This window comes from Pipistrellus hanaki (assembly GCF_964339955.1).
Source record: "Pipistrellus hanaki genome assembly, chromosome: 12".
NCBI classification, from domain to species: domain Eukaryota; kingdom Metazoa; phylum Chordata; class Mammalia; order Chiroptera; family Vespertilionidae; genus Pipistrellus; species Pipistrellus hanaki.
This window is the reverse complement of record NC_140514.1, coordinates 31,331,453-31,355,319: the sequence shown is the minus strand read 5'-3', so window position 1 is coordinate 31,355,319 and position 23,867 is coordinate 31,331,453. Positions and strand designations below refer to the sequence as shown.

Genomic DNA, 23,867 nt, shown 5'->3' with positions numbered 1-23,867 from the left:
TTATTATATAGGATAATAAAACCGGTTTGTAAAAATTAAGAATTGTATCCAAAGAGAAACAAACTTGGAATTTGAACCCAGCTTTATTTGTCTGATCTGGAAGCCCCAGCTTAGGCAATTTGTTTTATTTTTTTTAATATTTTATTGATTTTTTACAGAGAGGAAGGGAGAGAGATAGAGAGCTAGAAACGTGAATGAGAGAGAAACATCGACCAGCTGCCTCTTGCACACCCCCCTACTGGGGATGTGCCCGCAACCAATGTACATGCCCTTGACCGGAATCGAACCTGGGACCTTTCAGTCCGCAGACCGACGCTCTACTGCTGAGCCAAACCGGTTTCGGCAGCTTAGGCAATTTGTTATAATTCACCCATTTGTGTGCCTGTAGTACTTAGCACGAAGATGAATGTACACCCCACCAATTGTGAGGAACATGTCTCAACCCCAGCTTTTACACATTTTGGAATCCATGGCTTTTCTTTTATCCAACTGTGGTTCTTACTGTTCTCTTATTCCTACCTGGCTTTTTACCCCCTTCTTTGATGACATGGGGAAATAATAATTATTTTAAAAAAACATAAAATACTTGATGGGGCAAACGTAGATATACAGTTGTTTGTATGGAAAATAATACAATTAATAAATAATAATACAAGAATAAACTCTGTGCTTCAGGTACCCACAACTGTAAATCTATGTTTGTCCCAGCCTCTATAATTTATTTTAAAAAATTGTTTTTGTAGTAACATTATGTTTATTTCCCTTTTTAAAAATATATTTTATTGATTTTTTACAGAAAGGAAGGGAGAGGGATAGAGAGTTAGAAACATTGATGAGAGAGAAACGTCAATCAGCTGCCTCCTGCACACTCCCCACTGCCAAGGCACATGCCCTTGACTGGAATAGAACCCGGGATCCTTGAAAGAGCAGGCCGACGCTCTATCCACTGAGCCAAACCAGTTAGGGCAGGTTTAATTCACTTTTTAAAGAACAAGGTGGTCATAGTTACATAACATTTTTCTTTTTTCCTTTTTAAATTCTTTGTTGTTGAAAGTGTTACGTAACTCTCCTTTCCCCCTCATTGACCTCCCCTGGCTGCTCCCACTCCCTAGCACATTCCTAGTGTCTGTGTCTACTGGTTATGTTTATATGCGTGCATACAAGTCCTTTGGTTGATCTTTTACCTATGCCTCTCACTCTTCCCCGCCCTCCCTCTAAGGTTTGTTGGTCTGTTCAATGTTTCTATGTCTCTATATCTATTTTTGTACATCAGTTTATGTTGCTCATCATATTCCACAAATGAGTGAGATCATGTGATAGTTATCCTTCTCTGACTGGCTTATTTCACTTAGCATAATGTTCTCTAGGTCCAACCATGCTGTTGCAAACGATAAGAGTTCTTTCTTTTTTACAGAAGCATAGTATTCCATTGTGTAGATATACCACATTTTTTTAATCCACTGATCTGCTGATGTCATTTAAAGTCTATTTATTTTATTTCATTTTAAAATCTGGAATTTTGTCTTTAAATATTGGTTCAAAATTCAAAAGGTACCAGCAGCACACACAGTAAAAATCCTCTGCCCCCAGTCATTCAGTTCCACTTCTTCGAGGCAACCAATCTTATCAAGTTCTTATGTAGCTTTCAACACACACACACACACACACACACACACACACACACACACACCAGGTTATTATGATCTCTGAATGCATAATAATCTGGCCACTTAGTGTGTGTGTGTAGGCCTAGTGCATGAATTTGTGCATGGGTGGGGTCTGGCCAGCCTGGCCAGGAGGAGGGGACATGGGCAGTTGGCCGGCCTGCCTGCTGGTCGAACTCCTGGTCAAGGGGACAATTTGCATGTTAGCCTTTTATTATATAGGATATACACTGAGTGGCCAGATTATTATGTGTTCAGAGATCATAATAATCTGGCCACTCAGTGTATATATTTTTATTTTTTTATTGATTTCAGAGAGGAAGGGAGAGGGAAAGAAACATCAATGATGAGAAGGAATCATTGATTGGCTGCTTCCTGCATGCCCCTTATTGGGAACCAAACCCACAACCCGGGCACGTGCCCTTGACCAGAATTAAACCTGAGACCCTTCAGCCCACAGGCCGACACTCTAGTCACTGAACCATAACTGGCTAGGGCTTGAGAGATATTTTATTTACATTCAACATATTCATATATATTCTTTCACCTATACTACATGCTATTTTTCACCTATTAATACATCTTAGAGATATTTAACTAATCTCAGTCTTTATAATATTTTATTCATTTTACACTGCTAGCATTCCATTTTGAATATTTGCTTCTCTTCTTTTTCAGATTTGCCCTGGCTATAGTTGCTTATTTCTCAGTATGAACTTTAGATTAGTGTGGTCATGGATAACAGGGAGGTGGGGACATGCGTGAAGAGGGGGGAGGGCTGGGAATGGGGGGATGAGGACAAATATGTGATACCTTAATCAATAAAGAAATTAAAATAAAAAAATAAAGGACATTGGACCAGCCCAGCTGGTGTGGTTCAGTGGTTGAGCATCAACCCTTGAACCAGGAGGTCACAGTTGGATTCCCCGTCAGGGCACATGCCCAGGTTGCAGGCTCAATCCCCAATGTGGGACATGCAGGAGGCAGCCAATCTATGATTCTCTCTCGTCATTGATGTTTTTCTCTCTCTCTCCCTCTTGGTTTCTCTTTAAAAATCAATAAAAATATATTAAAAAGAAAAAAAAAGTAGTATATAATTTAGAATTACCTTTTCCAATACCTTTTCTTTCTTCTGACCACAGGGTGAAGACATCTGCTTTTTTGGTTGTTTAGTGAACTTCTTTGGCTTCTCCTTTTTCCCTGATAATAGAAAATTAATGTTAGGAGCATAAGTCCCATATATTTCTCTAAAGCACTTGTTAATTCCAAACAATAAAACCCTTGTGGTCACAAGGGTTTACACTAATGTTCACAACAGCATTATTCATAAGAGCCAAATACTGGAAACAATTCAAATGTTCATGAAATGGAGACTGGATAAACAAATTATGGTATATTCACACAATAGACTACTACTCTGCAATAAGAAGGAACAAACTATTAATATATGCAATATGGGTTTCAAAAACATCATAATAAGTGAAAGAAGTCAGACATAAAAAGCTACTCAGAATTCCACACAGACAAGATGTTAGAAAAGGTAAAACATCGTGACAGAAAGCTTCGTACTGTGGTTGCCTGGGGTTGGGAGTGAGCCAACGTGACTGAGTGTAAAGGGACAGGAGGTAGCTTCTTGGAGAGATGCTCTAGGTCTTGATTTTGGTGCTGGTTATACAACCATATGCCAAAACTCATCAATGTGTACACATTTTAAAAAGGGTGAATCTTATTACATGTAAATTATACCTTAATCAACTGTGAAAAAACATACATCAGTAGTATTTTCTCCTTGACTAATTAGAATTGAAAAATAATTGGTAAAGGATTACAGCTAAAGAAAAATTATATAAAACTTGGAAATAAGATAAAGGGTGGATTGCAAGTTCTTTCAGAGCCTACTGGAGGACTGTTACACAGACCCACACAGGACTGTTTAATTCTCTAAGAGAATGTCCTTGTATTTGACTTTTCCCATCTACTATTGACTGAGGGCTCAGATTCTGTTAAGTTTCATGTTAACTTGCAGATTTTTGTGTTTAATAAAAATGAAAACGATTTCTATCTTGTAGAAAAGATAACCCCAAAGGTCATAGGTCTAATGCATTGTAGGAAAATCTGAGTCTTGAAATGCTCTTTGAACTACTTTCCCTGCTGTTTCTCTCACCAGTGATTTGAAAATTAAAAAAAAAAAAAATATATATATATATATATATATATATATATATATATATATATATATATATATAAAATTGATTTTTTTTCAGAGAGGAAGGGAGAGGGATAGAGAGTTAGAAACATGGATGAGAGCGAAACATCAATCAGCTGCCTCCTGCACACCCCCTACTGGAGATGTGCCTGTACATGCCCTTGACCGGAATCGAACCTGCGACCCTTCAGTTCGCAGGCCAACACTCTATCCACTGAGCCAAACCAGTCAGGGAGATTTGAAAATCTTTGACATAAGCTCATTCTCTAGTTGTATAAAATCATGTTTTTAATTTTTTAGAATCACATTTTGATGACTGTTAGTCAATGTTTCATTTGAGTGTCACTTCAAATCATCTCAAGAATTATGAGGTGAGTCATATATTTTGAGAAACCCATTAGAGGTTACATCTGAAATAAAAACTTGGAGGATTCTCAGTACACTGCACTTTCTTTACAATTTTATGAGTATTCTGTGTTAGTGCCAACTTTAGGAAATCTTGATGGAGCTTCCTTTATTCTCTATATTATAAGCCAATATGTAGATTTAGAAAGCCAAGTCCTCATCTGTTGCATTAAAGCCTTCAGAATACATCCCTTCATAAAAGTAAGGCTTGATTTTAAATTTAGAAAGAGGACATACAGATAGCCAAGAGACATATGAAAAAATGCTCCATGTCACAAACCATCAGATAGATGAGAATTAAAATAACAATGATGTATTACTCCACACCTGTCACAATGGCAAACAGGTGAAAAAGAAAACTACAATTGGTGGCAAGGATGTTGAGAAAAGGTAACCCTAACCCGACCGGCATGGCTCAGTGTTTGAGATTGATTTATGAGCCAGGAGGTCACGGTTCAATTTCTGGTCAGAGCACATGCTCAGGTTGCGGACTCAATCCCCATTGGGAGGCATGGAGGAGACAGCCGATCAATGGTTCTCTCTCATCATTGATATTCCTATCAGAGAAAGACAAGTATCATATGATCTCACTCATATGTGGAATCTAATGAATAAAATAAACAACAAAGAGAGAGAAAAGTGAAAAATAAACAATAAACTGATTAACAAAATAGATCCAGAGACATAGAAGTATGGAATAGACTAATGAATCTCAGAGGGGATTGGTGGGGAGGCAGAACAGATTATATGCTCCGACAATAGTGCAGTGAAGGTCTGAGGAAGTTGGGGGATAGTGAGGGGTGGAAAGGTGTTTCTGGGGGGACAAAAGAGGACTTCTGTAATATTTTCAACAATAAAAATAAATGTTTCTTAAAAGTAAGGCTTGATTTTTAATTTAGAAATATTAATAAATGTACTTTGTTTCTTGGATACTTCTTCTTCATCTCCAACTTCATCTTCAGTGACCTCAGATCCGGTGGTATATTCTTCCTCTTCTGAAAATAATGACTGTTGTTTCTGAATTAAAGAAACAATTTTCATTTTATTAAAAATGTAGTATTTATCACATCCCTAATAAATTTTTTCAAACACATTTATCTAAATTTACTTTCAACGAATGAGCCAAGCAAGAGCTAATAAAATGACCACTGCCAAGCACAACATTGAGGATTGTTTTACATCGAATATTTTTTTTATTTCCTTCACAGATTCTAACAGAATGATAGTACCTGACAGGTACTCAGTATTTGCTGAAATTGTATCTCATCACTTAACTGAATGTATGTTTCTTGATATTAAGAATAAATTAAAATATAGTCCTGTCTGGTTTGGCTCAGGGATACAGTGCTGGCCTGTGGACTGACGGGTCCTGGGTTCAATTCCAGTCAAGGGCACATGCCTGGGTGTGGGGTGGATCCCCAGTGGGGCATGCAGGAGGCAGCTGATCAATGGTTCTCATCATTGATATTTCAATCGATCTCTCCCTTTCCCTTCCTCTCTGAAATCAATAAAAATATATTGAAAAATAAAATATAATAATTGCCAATATTAAAGTAGTCTCATTAACAAGCACATGTGCACATTCTCTGATTCAGCGAGGTTCTAGAAAACTTAAATGTATCCGTATCTGTTTCCTGTAGCTATCCGCCCTACTGTCTGTCATCACTGATCCAATTCTGGCTCCATTTTTGTGAATACTGATGGCAGATGGCATAGTAATGGCAAACAGGTAAAAAAAAAAAAAAATCAATTAACGAACTAATCAAATGACCAAATAATTAGAAATTTCCAATTACAGATTTGTTGCTTTGTTCAATGTTCTAAATGTGACATAAAAATAATTTTCAGTAACTCATTTAACAGACTTATAAATTATACAGCCAGATAATAGAATATGTTGTCTGTTTTAAACAATAACATTTTTAGTAAAGTACAAAATTGTAGACACCAAAAAAGATAATAAACGTTTAACTAAAATCTATAAAATAATTCGTTGATAACATTATATTAAACTAAACTATAGCAAGAAAGAGATTCATGAAAGTGGGATATAGTTGTTTACTTACCAATTGCAGAGTCCAGTTTTTCAGTGATAAAAACTATAAAAAAGTCAAAAGAATAAGATATTAATAAATCTGTATATACCCAGGTTGCAGCTCCTTATTTTTATATGGATATTGTAGAATAATTTTTAAAAGTTACAACTATAGTTCCCTTTCAGGTTGAAATATAATTTTAAATTCAGGCTGAAAATGATTTATTATCTTTTATATCCCCTATCTAGAGAAGATGTATATGTTTATCAAAACAAAAAACCCAGAACTCAACGCACCAGCCAACATTGCAACATAAATGCGTTTTGTTTTGTTTTTTTAAAAGAAAAAAAAAAAAGAGAAAAAAGGGACAGAATGTTGGAACAGCGGCGACCAGGCCTAGAGTGGCCAGGCACAAGGCAGTGGCAGCTGGGCCCGGAGCAGCAGTGGCCAGGCCCCAGAGCAGCAGCAGCCAGAACAAGAGCATCAACGGCCAGCACTGGAGCAGCCAGACCTGGGGCAGTGGCAGCCAGGCCTGAGGCAGAGGCGGCCAAGCCCAGGGTGGCCAGTCCAGGAACACCCAGACACGGAGTGGCTGGGCCCGGAGAAGCCCGGCCCAGAGCAGCCGGGTTGGGAGCAGCCAGGCCCAGAACAGCAGTAGCCAAGCACGGAGCATCCAGGCTGGGAGCGGCCAGGCTCGGAGCAGCCGGGTCGGGTGCGGCCAGGCCTGGAGCAGCGGCGGCCAGGCTGGGAGCGGCCAGGCCCGGAGCAGCTGGGTCTGGTGTGGCCAGGCCTGGAGCAGCGGCTGCCAGGCTGGGAGCGGCCAGGCCCAGAGCAACAGCTGCCAGGCTGGGAGCGGCCAGGCCCGGAGCAGCCGGGTCTTGTGCGGCCAGGCCCGGAGCAGCGACTGCCAGGCTAGGAGTGGCCAGGCCCGGAGCAGCCGGGTCTTGTGCGGCCAGGCCCAGAGCAGCAGCTGCCAGGCTGGGAGCGGCCAGGCCCGGAGCAGCCGGGTCTGGTGCGGCCAGGCCAGGAGCAGCGGCTGCCAGGCTGGGAGCGGCCAGGCCCGGAGCAGCAGCTGCCAGGCTGGGAGCGGCCAGGCCCGGAGCAGCCGGGTCTGGTGCGGCCAGGCCAGGAGCAGCGGCTGCCAGGCTGGGAGCGGCCAGGCCCGGAGCAGCAGCTGCCAGGCTGGGAGCGGCCAGGCCCGGAGCAGCCGGGTCTGGTGCGGCCAGGCCAGGAGCAGCGGCTGCCAGGCTGGGAGCGGCCAGGCCCGGAGCAGCGGCTGCCAGGCTGGGAACGGCCAGGCCCGGAGCAGCCGGGTCTGGTGCGGCCAGGCCAGGAGCAGCGGCTGCCAGGCTGGGAGCGGCCAGGCCCGGAGCAGCGGCTGCCAGGCTGGGAGCGGCCAGGCCCGGAGCAGCCGGGTCTGGTGCGGCCAGGCCAGGAGCAGCGGCTGCCAGGCTGGGAGCGGCCAGGCCCGGAGCAGCGGCTGCCAGCCTGGGAGCGGCCAGGCCTGGAGCAGCCGGGTCTGGTGCGGCCAGGCCCGGAGCAGCGGCTGCCAGGCTGGGAGCGGCCAGGCCCGGAGCAGCCGGGTCTGGTGCGGCCAGGCCCGGAGCAGCGGCTGCCAGGCTGGGAGCGGCCAGACCCGGAGCAGCAGCTGCCGGGCTGGGAGCGGCCAGGCCCGGAGCAGCCGGGTCTTGTGCGGCCAGGCCCGGAGCAGCGGCTGCCAGGCTGGGAGCGGCCAGGCCCGGAGCAGCCGGGTCTGGTGCGGCCAGGCCAGGAGCAGCGGCTGCCAGGCTGGGAGCGGCCAGGCCCGGAGCAGCAGCTGCCAGGCTGGGAGCAGCCAGGCCCGGAGCAGCCGGGTCTGGTGCGGCCAGGCCCGGAGCAGCGACTGCCAGGCTGGGAGCGGCCAGGCCCGGAGCAGCAGCTGCCAGGCTGGGAGCAGCCAGGCCCGGAGCAGCCGGGTCTGGTGCGGCCAGGCCCGGAGCAGCGACTGCCAGGCTGGGAGCGGCCAGGTCCGGAGCAGCCGGGTCTGGTGCGGCCAGGCCCGGAGCAGCGGCTGCCAGGCTGGGAGCGGCCAGGCCCGGAGCAGCAGCTGCCAGGCTGGGAACGGCCAGGCCCGGAGCAGCAGGGTCTGGTGCGGCCAGGCCAGGAGCAATGGCTGCCAGGCTGGGAGCAGCCAGGCCCGGAGCAGCGGCTGTCAGGCTGGGAGCGGCCAGGCCCGGAGCGGCCGGGACCGGAGCAACCGGTCCCAGAGCAGCCGGGTCGGGTGCGGCCAGGCCTGTAGCAGGAACAGCCAAGTCCAGAGCAACTAGGTCGGGAGCGGCAGTGACCAGACCCGGAGCAGCTGGTTGTGGAACGAACCAGAGCAACAGAGGCCAGGCCCGGAGCAGCCAGGCCCGAAACAGCTCGCTCCTCGCCTGTACCTGCCCACGGCTGCCTCTCAGACATGGCTGGAAACTTTTGCGGGAACTTGAGGGTCTGCTGAATCAAGTGATGAAGGCTTAGATCTGGATGTGTTGAGTTAGTATAGCGCTGGGGTGTTGATCTGTGAGTGCCTTGGGTGGGGCCTGGATGAGGCTGGTTGACCTATTTGAAAATGTCTTTTGTGTGAAGTGTATCATTGGGCATGTGGAGGTATTATTGATATGAGAAAATGCTAAGTAACAGATTTACTATCTGAAAAGGGATTTACTATCGGGGAGAGGGAGGGAGGAAGAGACTGAACATAAACTGTGCACCTATGGATGAGGACAATGGGGGATGGGGAGGAGGCAGAGGGTGGGGTGGGAACCTGGTGGAGGGGGGAAGAAATGAGGAACCTTTGTAATAATATGAACAATAAAGATTGATTAAAAAAAACAAAAAAAAAAAACAAAAAAAAAAAAACAAAAAAAAACAAAAAACCCAAAAGACATTTCTTAGTGTAATTTCCAAAGGACAAGTAAATCACACGTAGACATAATGTTAGTTTTTTAAACTATTTCAATGACCTTTCCCCCCCTCAAACAGAAGGTCTCCCTCTGGGGTGCTGGCTGAGTCCTTGGGGAGCCTCACAGGATAAAATCTTGGGCACCCCTGGAAGACAGTGGCTTCCTGTTCAATCACTTTTTAATGTTTATATTTTATAAATTAAAGAACTAGATTATATATGAATATTCAAGAAATCTAATTTGCTATTTTGTATACAGTTCGGAAATAAATGTTAATAACTGAACACTTATAGCCAGCTGGAGTTTATAACCTCTTTTACAAGGAGTATTTCACTTTCTCAAGTGAAGGCCACCTCAGCAGACAAGAAGGCAGGAAGCTCACCAGCAAACAGAGACTTCCTGGCTGTTGGTAACAGGAATTAAAGCTTTCTGTTCATGTTCATATATTTTAGTTTTGAAATTTTGGAAAAACTAAATGCACTCCTGATTCAATTTTTAAAAAAGCATTTTTTACCAAAAAGTTTATAGGACTAAGAGGGAATAGACTATACCATTTATACTATCTTTATTTATCAAAAAATCACTAGAGGCCTGGTGCATGAAATTCATGCACAGAGGGGAGGTGTCCCTCAGCCCAGCCTGCAACCTCTCCAATGTGGGACCCCTTGAGGGATGTCCAACTGCCCATTTAGGCCTGAACTCACAATCCTGGACTGCTGGCTCCCAACCACTTGTCTGTCTGCCTGTCTGATTGCTCCTAACTGCTTCTGCTGGCCAGCCTGATCACCCCTAACCATTGCCCCACCAGCCTGATCAATGCCTAACTGTTCCCCTACCAGCCTGATTGTCCCTAACTGCCCTCCCTGATGATATGGTCACCTCTAACTGCCCTCCCCTGTGGGCCCAGTCACCCCTAACTACCCTCCCCTGCTGATCATCTTGTGGCGGCCATCTTTTGTCCACATGGGGGTGGCCATCTTGTGTGTTGGAGTGACAGTCAATTTGCATATCACCTCTTTATTAGATAGGATTATTTACCCATAATAAAAACCCTGAAGGCCATGATATATTTTTCTCTAAAACTGAAATCAATTAGTTATTAATTCTTGAAGGACAAATGTGCCCTATTATCCTTGGAGTCCTAATAACTAAGCATAATACCGTGGTATGATCAGGTAGTCAGTAAATACTTATTACTAAAAATTTCAATTTCAATTTAAACTGATCAGGTTTCTTTTAAAGATTAAGTGCCATCAGTTGTTTATATAAATAAAGAATAAGTGAAACAAGCTACTCACAGCGTTGAGCTCTCCACTTTTGGGGCCCCATGGTGTATTTGGCTCCAGTAAAACATCACAATCCAGACCCTTCTCATCACAGGGGCCAATCCCAGAATCACTAGGAAGAAAAAGGCATTTGATGGAGAAGTGTTCATTTTTTTAGGAATTTAAATGATATCTTTTTATTGCAAGTGTTTTATTAGAAGTATATTTCTTTAGCATAAGGTATGCCACTTGAACTTTTTTAAAAAAATATATATATTTTATTGATTTTTCCTAGAGAGGAAGAGAGAGGGATAGAGAGTTAGAAACATCGATGAGAGAGAATCATCGATCAGCTGCCTCTTGCACATCCCCTACGGGGGATGCGCCCGCAACCAAGGTACATGCCCTTGACCGGAATCGAACCCGGGACCTTTCAGTCCGCAGGCCGACGCTCTATCCACTGAGCCAAACCGGTCCCTGCGCCACTTCAACTTTTACATTTCTTTATTCATCTAGTGATTCCCCTACAGAAATTACTCTATACAGAAATCACACCATTGATCTCCAGGCATCATACTTGCCAGGTGGTGAAATGGGCTCCTATAATGGGCTCCTATAAAGGCCTGTGAACAGCCTTTATTTAAGGGTTCTTGTACCTTCAACCTGACAGCCTGCTGTAGTTATAAGATGACAGAAGTAACTTCAGAAATTACTGACTTCAAGGAGCTCAAATTTATGCAAAGATAACCTCACTAACAACTATTTTTTCTAAGTTGTGTCAATCAAGCATTTAGGATGAGCTTAAATAATTTGGGAAAATAAAATAAAAACACCTCAAAAATTGGATTCTAACCTTTCAATCACCAAGGACTCCTTTGATCAGTTTTTCCACTTCTGGACCGCCAATATTCTGAAGTGCTTTTCCTATCAAATAAACATCTGCTTGCTCTTAATGTAAGCTAACATATAATTCCAGTTAAGCTTTCTGAAATACTATAAACTATTTGAGGACTAATATTAGTGATTAGGGAAGCACAGCAGATGATGCTGAGATGGGACTCACTAAAAAAACATGCAGTACAGCATCCCTCCCCCACCCCACCCCACCCCACCCCACCCCACCCCACCCCACCCCCTATCTCACCTAACTTTATCTTTAGAAAAAGGAACAACAATGACATCTTTGTGTTTGTGTAGATCCTCCAGTATTCTAGCAGTTGAATAGGACAGCGAATCTGCACCTTCACCTTGACCATGAAGACCAACTATGTGGTCCCTCACTTTACAACCCTGTTGTACAAGAGACATTAAATTGGAGAGGTTGGTTCATTATAGACACATTCCTTTAAAGATGACTATGTTTTTGTTGTTAATTCTCACCTGAGGATATTTTTTTCCATTGCTTTTCAGAGAGAGTGAAAGGGAAGGATGGAGGGAAAGAGAGGGGGGGAAAGAGAGAGAGATTGATGTGTCTCTCTCACATCCACTGCTGGCCTCCTGCATGCACCCTAACCAGGGGCTGGGAGTGAACCACTAACCAGGAATTGAACCCAGGATCCTTCGGTTTGAGGGTTGATGATCTAACCACATACCCACACTGGCCAAGGCATATGTTTTTGTTATTCTTTGCCTGGTCATATAAACCATTTTAGCATTTCTCAAGAAAAAAGCATGAGACATAAATGTATACCTAAAGAATAATCAAGAGCATTCATGTGACCACCATCCACATTAAAAAACAGAGTATTTGTAACACTCCAGGAGTCCCCATGGGCCCATTCTCCAAGGGCCCATACCTGCCTCTTTCTCCCAAAAGGTAATCTCTGTCCTGCCTTTTACAAGTACTTACTTCTTGCTTTTATCCTTTACCATGTAAGGATGCATCCCTAAATACTACCATTAGTTTTACCTCAGTTGTTTGGTTCAACATTATGTTTTTATAATTCAACCATGTTATTGCATGTAACTAACATTTGCTTTAATGTACAGTATTCCTTTATAAGAATACTAAAACCCTGATGCACGGAGATTCGTGCATGAATGGGCCTTCCTTCCCCTAGCTGCCGGCAGCGCCTTCACTCCAGCCCAGAGCTGCCTTTCTGCCTTCCCAGGCTGCCCAGAGGCCCAGAGCAGCTGGGGTGATGCAGGATGCCTGTGTCGTTGCCATGGTGGTGATGCAAGAATCCTGCCCTGCCCCGCCCCCAGCTGCTAGCATTTGTATATGCAAATAGACCCACCATCTTTGTTGGGTTAATTTGCATAATACTCCTGATCGGCTGGTGGGCATCACAAAGGTACGGTCAGTTAGCATGTTACTCTTTTATTAGGTAGATACACACATTTATTTATTCTACAGTTGATAAATGTCCCCCCCCGCCCCCAGTTTGGAGCTATTACAAATAATACTATTACGAACATTCTTTTACATCAGTGGTTCTTAACCTTTCTAATGCTGCGACCCTGTAATACAGTTCCTTGTGTTGTGGTGACCCAAAACCATAAAATTATTTTCGTTGCTACTTCGTAAATGCAAGTTTGCTACTGTTAATGAATCATAATATAAATATCTGTTTTCTTATGGTCTTAGGCAACCCTGCTAAGACCCACAGGTCAAGAACCGCTGCTGTAAAGAAGACAAACCCATATATTTAATACTCTTTGCCTGGTTACCTCAGAGCATCTCACACTCAAAAATTGTCCAAAACAGAACACGTGAGCTTCTTTCCAAACCTAATTCCCTTCTGTTGTTTCCTCTTCAGTGAATAATATCACCATCTATCAAGTAGCACAAGCATGGAACTGAGTCATCCTTCTCCTTCTATGATACAATCCATCAATCAGTTTTATGTCCCAAATACTGAATTCATCTATTTCTCTTCATTGCCACTACTCTTAAGTCCAAGTTACCATCATCATTCTCTAAGGCTATGTAATAACTTCTTCTTGATCCTAATTCCAATGACTATTCTTCAAGCCATTCTCCACACCACAACTGATATTTTAAAAAACTTGAAATGAAGATAAAAACTCAAACATGGCCTATGAGGTCCTGTCCGTCCATGGCCTGACAACTCCAGCATCTCCAGCCTTGTCTTGAACTGTCATGTTTTCTGTAGCAAGCATAGTTTCTTCTGGTCTCTTAGTCACTGTGCTCCTTTTGGACTTGTTGTTTTGACTGGAGGGCTCTTTTCCTTCGTCAACGAAATACCAGCTCCTTAAGAAGGCATTTCTTGACTTCGATGGCCAGTAAGACCAGTCTATTAGAGATTTATAACTCTGAATACTTGTTCCAACATTTCTTTGTGTGCTTTTCCCCCTTTTGATATTATTACCTGGACTGTAAATCTCCATTAACACAGAAACAATCTCATTTCATACACCACTCTTTGTCTTGCACAGTGTGTAATACTTTATAAATGTGGGGGACGGGGAGAGCTGAAAGTAGGTGTAGAGTCGTGAATATGGGAAATACAGAGATTAATCTTGTATTGTTACTTATTAATTATTGTATTATTTTTCATACAAAAACTGTAAACTTACTTTAGCCCCACTCTGTATTTGTTGTATGGAGGATGATGAGAAAGAGCTTTAGGTTCCTTTCAGCACTCATGAAATATAATTACATAAGATTTTCAAAAGTGTTAATGACCAAGGACTCCAACCTATGGCAATACCCATGTATTGTACCAAGATGCATGTGCAAGGATGCTCATTGCAATACTGTAATACTGTCAATCCTTCACCTTTACCTTTATAAGCTGGGTAGGATCAAACCGAAGGACCTTTTGGTTACAGCAGGGATAAATTCCAGTGCCCACAGTACTAAGTGAACTGGCTGCAGGATAAACCACTGCTTCTGAGTGATATTGACAATGTGAAAATTCTGTGCAGAGGAAAACCTGGATAAAAGAAAAATATAAAATCAATTATTATTCCCACATTGCAATTTACATCTCAAAAATACTTTACTCAAGACCACATATTGCATGTTCCCTTTACATAAAAAGTACTGAAGTGGCAAATCTCTGGAGACACAAAGTAGATTTGTGGTTGCCTGAGGCTGGAGATAAGATTGAGGAGTGGCAGCACAAAGACACAAGCAATCTTTTGGGGGTCATGAGGATGTACTAAAATTGGATGGTGGGGATGGTTACACAACTCTAAATTTACTAAACTGTATACTTAAAATGAATAAATTTTATGGCACACAATTATATCTAAATAAAGTTATTAAAAAGAAAAACCAAGAACACTTTACTCAAAATTCAGATGAATTCATTGATCTTGATGTATATCTAATTTTAAAAAATATATTTCATTGATTTTTTTTTTTTTTTTTTTACAGAGAGGAAGAGAGAGGGATAGAGAGTTAGAAATATCGATGAGAGAGAAACACAGATCAGGTGCCTCCTGCACAACCCCCTGTGGGGATGTGCCCGCAACCAAGGTACATGCCCTTGCCTGGAATCGAACCTGGGACCTTTCAGTCTGCAGACCAACACTCTATCCACTGAGCCAAACTGGTTTCAGCGATGTATATCTAATTTTACAATTAGCCAATCATATAAAAAGTTTCTAGTGAAAATAAGAAAATAAAAATTTGCCTTGATTATTCTTTGCATATTTTTTAAAATATATTTTATTGATTTTTTACAGAGAGGAAGAGAGAGAGAGAGAGAATTAGAAACATCGATGAGAGAGAATCATTGATTGGCTGCCTCCTGCACGTTCCCCACTGGGGATGTGTCCACAACCAAGATACATGGCCTTGACTGGAATCAAACCTGGGACCATTTAGTCCGCAGGCTGACACTATCCACTGAGCTAAATCGGTTAGGACAATAAATCCAATTTTTAAAAATTGAGGGAACAGAGGGAGTCTATTGGATATAAACATATACAGTTTGAGAAATCTCTCCATGAAGGGTTTAATAAGCAGCTTTTCCTTCACTCTACTTAAAATCATTACTCAAGTGAGAGGAAAATTACTTGGGGCAGGGAGACATTAGGGAGTCATAAAAATTTTCATGTAGCCCTGGCCAATTTGGCTCAGAGGATAGAGTTTCGTCCTGTGGACTGAAAGGTCCCAGGTTCAATTCCAGCCAAAGGCATGTGCCCAGATTGCGGGCTCAATCTCCAGTAGGGGGTTTGCAGGAGGCAGCCGATCAATGACTCTCTCATCATTGATGTTTCTCTCTCTCTCCCCCTCTCCTTCCCTCTCTGAAATCAATACAAATATATATAAAAAAAATTTATGTAGAACACTCTGAATTTATACATAGCCTAATTGAGAATGATTGTGACCTATAAAGATCTATTTATTCTATAAAAGGATTTATTATAGGTATCTTCACATAGCAAGCTTTCTTCTGCTTTTATTACAGACTTCATTTCTTAAAAATAAAACCTTTTTGGGAACACAGCTGTTATAACAAGAAGGACAAATATCAGTCGCATCCTATCTGCAAAGGTGTTTCTAAAGAAATGTATAGGCTACCGTTGATATTTGACTTTTAAATGAAAATAAAGGTGACAGCGCAGTTCAGAACTCTCCACCTGGTAAGGAAGAGTGTTTGGCACATTAGTATGTGCTCATGAAAATGTTACTAAGATAAGCTTCGAGAAAGCAAAGTGATATTAAAAAAAGGAAAAGATTAACTTAAATAAGTATAAGTGAAAAAGAAATATATGGGCCAAAGGAGAAACAGTTTAGCTGCAAATAATTGGAAAAATGCATTTGGTCACTTGTAACCTATTGGCTTTCTAAAAATTCAGCAAGTCACTGATTGTTTCAACAATGAAAATAAAGAAGAAGAAACATAGTAAGAGAAATTAAGTCAGGTGTAAGCAATGTTTAACAGAACCACTTTTGCCACTAATTTCTTAAAAAAATGTTAAATATTGTCAAAACACATCCAAACATACTAATTAAATAACATATAGCAAAAGAACCTCCTCTCAATGTTTGCAGAGCAAGATATATTTTTAAAAACTCACCTGAAAACACCTTGAACAAGTTAGCCAGTTGACTGTTCCCCACAAGCGCCAATATACATCTCTCCAAGATTTTAATTCTTCAAAAAGACTATTCAAATACTCATGAACATCCCAAGACTTATCTCTGGTGAAAGAGCATCAATTGTTACATTATTTTATAATAAATCAATATTAACAATTGTTTAGAGCAAATATTTCTAAATTTGTGGCTTATACCCAAGAATATTTCCTAACTGATGGTTGTAGAATGGACTGAACAGTAGATAAAATATCATTTGGGAGTCTATTTATGCTTTATTTTTCTGTGGATAACAGGAAAAGGTATGAATGGTTGAATGCCAAATTATTTTGCTATGCTACATAAAGGATTATAAGTTAAATACAGTTGGAGCAGGGTAACATTTGAGACTTTGACATATGTTGCTTTATTCTAATTGTACATATTATATAATAAGTTGTTAATTATGGGTGATTCTAAACATTTCATTAATGTATTTATATTATTCTCAAGTGGTATTTTTTAGTAATTGAATAATATAGTAATATACAATCAGGTCTTGGTAAAAAACATTTTTATGTTAAGATCAACTTAAAAAATAGCAAAGGCACCTGGCTGGAATGGCTCAGTGGTTGAGCATTGACCTATGTACCAGGAGGTCATGGTTTGATTCCTGGGCAGGGGCACATGCCTGGGTTGCAGACTCGATCCCCAGTGTGGAGAGTGCAGGAGGCAGCCCATCAATGATTCGCTCTCATCACTGATGTTTCTACCTCTCCCTCTTCCTTCCTTTCTGAAATCAATAAAAAATATACTTTTAAAAATAGCAAAGGCTTAAAATCCTAATTGCTATGGTCATATGTAACTCAAGTTCCTATTTTCCCCCCAAGTCCCTTAATCTTTTCAAACTTTTGATATTTTTGTCCTTAGTTCAACAAATAACAAAATGACATTATGTTATTGCAAATTACATAAGCACATCTGTTTTAAGTTAAAAACAATTTTTAAAAATGTCTTCAACAGCTGACTTGCTGGAAAATACTTTGAATAAAACAAAAATGGATGTTGAAGTTACCAATTTTCTTCACAGTTACCACTGTCAGAAAATATATAGAATACATAAGTCATTGCTATCAGAATGGAAATAATTTAAAAAATAATTTAAAATTGATATTAGAGAAAGGTATGGAGAGAGAGAGGGAGCGAGGGAGAAAGGAAGAGGGAGGAAGGGAGAGAGGAAGAGAGAGAGAGAGAGAGAGAGAGAGAGAGAGAGAGAGAGAGAGAGAGAGAGAGAGAAAGAAAGGGAAAGACACACTGATGGGTTGCCTCCTGCATGCACCCTGCCAACACTGACCAGGGCTGAATGGACATAATTTGTTTGTTTTTTTAATCTTCACCTGAGGATATTTTTCCATGGATTTTTAGAGAGTGGAAGAGCGAGGGAAAGATAATTTTTTTAAAACATTTTAAATTTTTTTTAATTTTCATTGATTATGGTCTCACATAATTGTCCTTATTCCCCCATTCCCATCCCAAACTCCTCCCTAGATATGCCCCACCCCCAACCCCCATTGTCCATGGCCACTGGCTAGGCCCATATGTTTGCACACAAGTCCTTTGGTTGATCTCTTCCCTTTACCCCCACCCTTACTCTCCCCCTGAGGTTTGACAGTCTGATCGCTGGTTCTCTTTCTCTGGGTCTGTTTATGTTGTTCATTATTTCCTCTAGATGTGTGAGATCATGTGATCCAAGAAATACCCTTGTAAGAACCTAAATTGCAACAAGCCATAATGGTCATGCTGAGAGGCAAATGAATCAGTCTGTAGTGAGTTCCTTTCTGGGCCAACAGTTCTTTTGAGTCCCAATTTCAATGCCAGATAGTTCCTTATGTATGTGTACATGCCAGCCATGATATTTCAGATCTGGTTGGTGGACAAATGGTGGTAATGCAGGTCCGCCCGTCTCTGGTTTGGTCCGATAGAGAAATTTTGATGTGAGAGAAACACACTGATTGGTTGCCTCCTGCATGAGCCCTGACCAGGGCCTGGGCGAGGAAGGAGCCTGCAACCTGTCCTTGACTGGCATCGAATCTGGGACCTCAGTCCACAGGCTGATGCTCTACCCACTGAGCAAAACTGGCTAGGGCCAGAATGAACATAATTTTAAAAATATGAATCAAGTCTCAAGACAAAAAAATTTAAAATTCCAGGTGCTTACAATAACTAAGAAAGATTCCCTGATTATTATATGGAGAGAAAAACGAAACATTTTGGTTTGACTGTGCTATTCGCATTAAGGTCAAATGTGTGTTTTATTCTTCCGTTTTAATGTTTAAACTATGAAATCTAACATTTGTAGTTTTTTTTCTTTAGTAAAAGTGGTGCACATTTTTAACGTAGAAAAAAGAACAAACACGAAGAAAATTAAAACCATCCATAATACCATCACTCAACGGTAACACTGTTAAATTAACATTTTGTGAGCATGTTTCTAGTTTTGTTTTATAACCTGTTCTTTTCACTTAATTTACCACTAGCAACTTTAGATGTAAGTATTTATTCCTTTACCTTTTTTTGGCCATCCCCACCTAAGCATCTCTAAAATCCTGATGTCCACCCTGTGACATACAATTCTTATCCTTATTCTCAAAGGCTGCACATTAAGAATTGATTAGCTGTGCTTTATATACATTATTGTATAGATATTTTAGTTTGTTTAATCATTTGGGTGTTTCTCTTTTAAAATTTAAACAACATAGCAATAAATGTCCTTATGAAGTGCTTTCACAAATCCAATATTACTCTTTGTGTTAAATCCTAGGAGTAGGATATATTTGAAAGTTTTTGCTTTCTTGAGACATACCATTTAACAACACTCTCCCTCCAACTCAGAATGTTTACTGGTTTTGAACTTAAAGGGAAATAAAAAAGAACTATGTATTAATGGGATATTGACAAAGTATGAAGAATACACAGGATATGGAATATTCAATTTCAAAGACAATTTTCCTCATTTACAAAAATTTACCTGTAAGCATATTTGGTTCTCTTGTCAAATTCAAAGTAACATTTATATAGACAACTAAATCTGTTAGTGAAAAGAAATAATTGTAATGGTACTGATCAAAATATCTTTTGAGATAAATCACAACCATTTTTACTCTTTTAAAACTTAAAAATATACTTACCCACTTAATAAGACATAGCCTTTAAAACTATTTTGTTTTGGAAATAGCATCTCTCTAAATCAGTGGTTCCCAACCTTTTTTTGGCCATCCCCACCTAAGCATCTCTAAAATCCTGATGTCCACCCTGTGACATACAATTCTTATCCTTCAAAAAGTGAACTCCTCTTTATCCAGAGGAAGCCTAAAAGGCCCTTAACTTGGTCTAAACAAGCTTCCAAAGAACATGGCATCCATGAAAGAGAAAAATAAAAGAACAAAAGGACAGCTGAAGTACTGAGGAAGAAATCACTAAGAAATTGTTAAAAATAATAATAATAATAATATGAAGTGATATGAAAAAATAGCAAATAAAGTTTCAAAACATATAACTGAAATGCATAAATATGTCACAATATATATTTACATACTGTATATGAGGCCCCTAGAACAATAAGAAATGCAAAAAATTCCTAGTTAAAAACTCATTCTCAAATTACCCCCCTTAAAAATCAAATTGCCCCCCACCCCCCTTGTGCTCTAACCAGTTTGGCTCAGTGGAGAGAGCATCAGCCTGTGGACTGAAAGGTCCCAGGTTCGATTCCGGTCAAGGGCATGTACCTTGGTTGCAGGCACATCCTCAGTAGGAGGTATGCAAGAGGCAGCTGATCGATGTTTCTCTCTCATCTATGTTTCTAACTCTCTATTCCTCTCCCTTCCTCTCTGTAAAAAAATCAATAAAATATATTTTTCAAAAAATTGCCCGCCTTTGTGGCGTGTGCCCCATGTTGGGAACCACTGCTCTAAATCAAAGTTGGATCACATGCAGAAAATATATTCTATTCCTTATAGGAAGAGTTATGCTTCTATAAATATACTAGTAATTCACATTTGAAAAACTGTATTGTATTTTCACTACACCTTATGTGAATATACACAATATTTCCATGTCGATCCACATTGATTTTTCCAGGAATGCAAGAAATTCTTCTTTCTGTTTCTTTTGTTAAAAGTTTCTTACACAAACAGCATCTATAACAAAAATTGATACAAAAACATACAAGAAGGAAAATGTAAATATAGTAAACTAAAGATTTTAGCTGTATCATACAGCCTACCAAAGAAAAACATGCTACCATACCTGTATAGTGTGGCTGCAGTATTCCGAGAATCTGGGTTCAAGTACTCAGGATCAAATAGTCTCTCAATCTTCTTACAAAACAGTTTACTATTAACAATAAATGACCCAGTTAATTTCCTTTATTTATTTTACTAAAGTTACTTCATAGTAACAAAAACAAATGCTGACCTATCTGCACATGTAGAAATAAGATTAAGAAATCCATAGATTCATTCTCTTTGGGAATTTATAAATTAATTCTCCTAATAAGAACTGCTTGATCAAGAATCTATTTTCATAAGAAAAATAAGACTGATGAATATCTACCTCTCTTTTAGTCTTTTGTTACAGTAATATTCAAGATTAAAGATTTTGGAAATTTAACAATTCTAGGTCTACCAATCACTCAGTATCAATAGTGATAAATACACAACCATTTTTTATTCTTTTAAAACTTAAAAATATACTAATTACCCAAAAATATACTTATAATTGCCTTTAAAACTGAATATGCAATCATCTTTGTATTCTTCAACCCTTGACTGATCGGCTCCCTCTGTAGGCCGGGCAATGTCTCTCAAGGCCAGCGGAGCAGAAAGAAAAGAGGGAACACACGCTCTAGGAAGCTGACATGGAATGTGCAGAGATGGGTGCAGGTCCTCCACAGCATAGAAGGTCCACTTTGAGGTCCAACGCCACCCTCAAGTGGGACAGGTGGCCAAAGCTGAGGGGGTCCTTCTCAGGACTGGACACAGCCCAGTACTGCCCATCATTGAACTGCAGTGCCCAGACACCCTCCTTGGGAGAGAAGGGTGTCATCTTTAGCAACTTAACTCCTCTGAACCTTGTTTTCTCATCCATAAAATGGAATTAATAATTCCAAACTTCTAAGTTTTTAGGAGGGTTAAATGACATGTTTTTAGAGTGCCAGACATAGCATTAAGCATTCAATAAATATTAATACTTTATTAATATGCATAATATGACTGAATTTTCTAATTAAATTAACTGCCGTTTATTCCAAGTATATCATTCTATCTTCATTTTCCCTCATGTAAGAGCTGCTATTAAAGTCCAGATCCAGATTTAGGAACCTGATCCCATTTCTAAGTATTTAGCTCTTAGATAATCCCCCTTTGTCTCATTTTCCTTAATGACTAAACACTTGGATCAATCCTTACATTATCAATTCCTCCAACTCTAATGAATCATCCTGGTTAACAAATAAACATAATTCTCTCCTTTAAAAAAATATTTATGGCTCAGACCATGTGGCTCAGTGGCTAAGCATCAACCTATGAACCAGGAGGTCAAAGTCGGATTCCCAGGTCAGGGCACATGCCCAGGTTTGAGGCTCCACCTCCAGGAGAGGATGTGAAGGAGGCAGCCGATCAATGATTCTCTCTCATCATTGAACTTAATAAAAATATACTGTAAAAATACATCTGGCCGAAACCGGTTTGGCTCAGTGGATAGAACGTCGGCCTATGGACTGAAGGGTCCCAGGTTTGATTCTGGTCAAGGTTATGTACCTTGGTTGCGGGCACATCCCCAGTAGGGGCTGTGCAAGAGGCAGGTGATCGATGATTTTCTCTCATTGATGTTTCTAACTCTGAGGGGGCATGCACGCCTGGGGATAGGCCTGACCTTGCCACACCTGTTGCCCCAGTGGGGCTGAGGGGACTGGGTGCTGCCATCTTGTGGTTGTGGGCGCCACCGTCTTTGAGGGCATGGCAGTCAATTAGCATACTCCCTCCTTATAGCCTGTGGGTGCTGCCATCTTTGAGGGTGGAACAGTCAATTAGCATATCCCCTTATTTGCCACGTGCACTGCCACCTTTGCAATGGCATGACGGTCCATTAGCATATTTCCTCTTTATTAGTCTATTCGCCACATAAAAACCAAAATGATCTTTTTAACAAATCAGATAATGCCACTCCTCTGCTGCCAATGACTACTGCTGACCCCTCCTCATCCCACTCTTCCCCTTTATACTAAGGCCAGTCTTAATAATTACATAATTCACTGCCACAGTAAGCTCATATATACATTATACAAAATAACTAATTTAATTACTAATATTTACCTGGGGCTCTGGGTAAATTTTACTTCATTTAAAATAAAATGGAAATATATTTTTAAATGTAATCTAAAAATAGACTATTTTACTAAAATGAAATAGAAATAATATATTTTTTCTAAAATATTTAAAAAAAAAATTAGCCCTAGCTGGTTTGGCTCAGTGGATAGAGCATTGGCCTATGGACTGAAGGGTCCCAGGTTCGATTCTGGCCAAGGGCACATGCCCAGGTTGCAGGTTCAGTCCCTGTGGGGGGCATGCAGGAGGCAGCCAATCAATGATTCTCATCATTGATGTTTCGATCTCCCTCTCCCTCTACCCTCCTCTCTGAAATAAATAAAAATATATTAAAAATAATAAAATAAAATTAAAAATTACCTCCTAAACTTATCTTTCTTGTCTTTTAAGTCATCAACCTCATTGTGTGTGAACAGATCAGCTATACGTGTAATAAGATTTGCATTAATACAGTTCATGTTGCATGGCGTAGCTACTATGGCATTCATATTTTTGTGGCAATACTCAATACATTGTTCAACCTAAAAAACATAGAATAAAAAATGAATGTTGAAAATAGCAGCATAAATGATAACGTAATATCAATACCTTTCAAAGGTAAAATTCATTAAAAGTCTTATCCATGTATTGCTACATACTATCTGGGTTTTGCTTATTTGGGTTATCCACACTGTTCCAAAGTGGTCCAATGAGTACAAACATATATCCATAGCTAGAATAATCATTTTCCACCTTCTTAAAATATTTAATAAAGTAATGCAATGGGCATCTTTCATAGCTGTGGCAGGTATAAATCTCAGTCCACAAACTCAAGTATATAGGATATGTGACTTATCACTGAACTTAGATAACAATTTTAAGTTTCCATTTCTCTGAGTAGTAGAAACATAATTTCAGTTAATTCAGGGTTTTCTCAGTTGGGTTGTGCTTGCTCTCTTCCTCTTTCTCCAACATGAGGTATATTTATTTACTTTTTTATATTAAATCAT

The 23,867-nt window shown here is 40.6% G+C and overlaps 1 protein-coding gene across 3 annotated transcripts in view; it reads right to left on the bottom strand.

The window, feature by feature from the left end:
- The window catches only part of SANBR (SANT and BTB domain regulator of CSR), a 46,032-nt gene that overhangs the window by 7,674 nt on the left and 14,491 nt on the right, over positions 1 to 23,867 (bottom strand). For all 3 annotated transcript variants that reach the window (XM_084901096.1, XM_084901095.1, XM_084901094.1), the window contains 10 exons: positions 23,239 to 23,399; positions 20,801 to 20,887; positions 20,581 to 20,691; positions 16,498 to 16,621; positions 14,250 to 14,399; positions 11,645 to 11,790; positions 10,534 to 10,633; positions 6,342 to 6,374; positions 5,193 to 5,292; positions 2,773 to 2,864 (listed from right to left, as the gene is read on the bottom strand). In XM_084901096.1, coding sequence (XP_084757222.1) covers positions 2,773 to 2,864; positions 5,193 to 5,292; positions 6,342 to 6,374; positions 10,534 to 10,633; positions 11,645 to 11,790; positions 14,250 to 14,399; positions 16,498 to 16,621; positions 20,581 to 20,691; positions 20,801 to 20,887; positions 23,239 to 23,399 — 1,104 coding nt within the window. The remainder of the gene's footprint in view (positions 1 to 2,772; positions 2,865 to 5,192; positions 5,293 to 6,341; positions 6,375 to 10,533; positions 10,634 to 11,644; positions 11,791 to 14,249; positions 14,400 to 16,497; positions 16,622 to 20,580; positions 20,692 to 20,800; positions 20,888 to 23,238; positions 23,400 to 23,867) is intronic.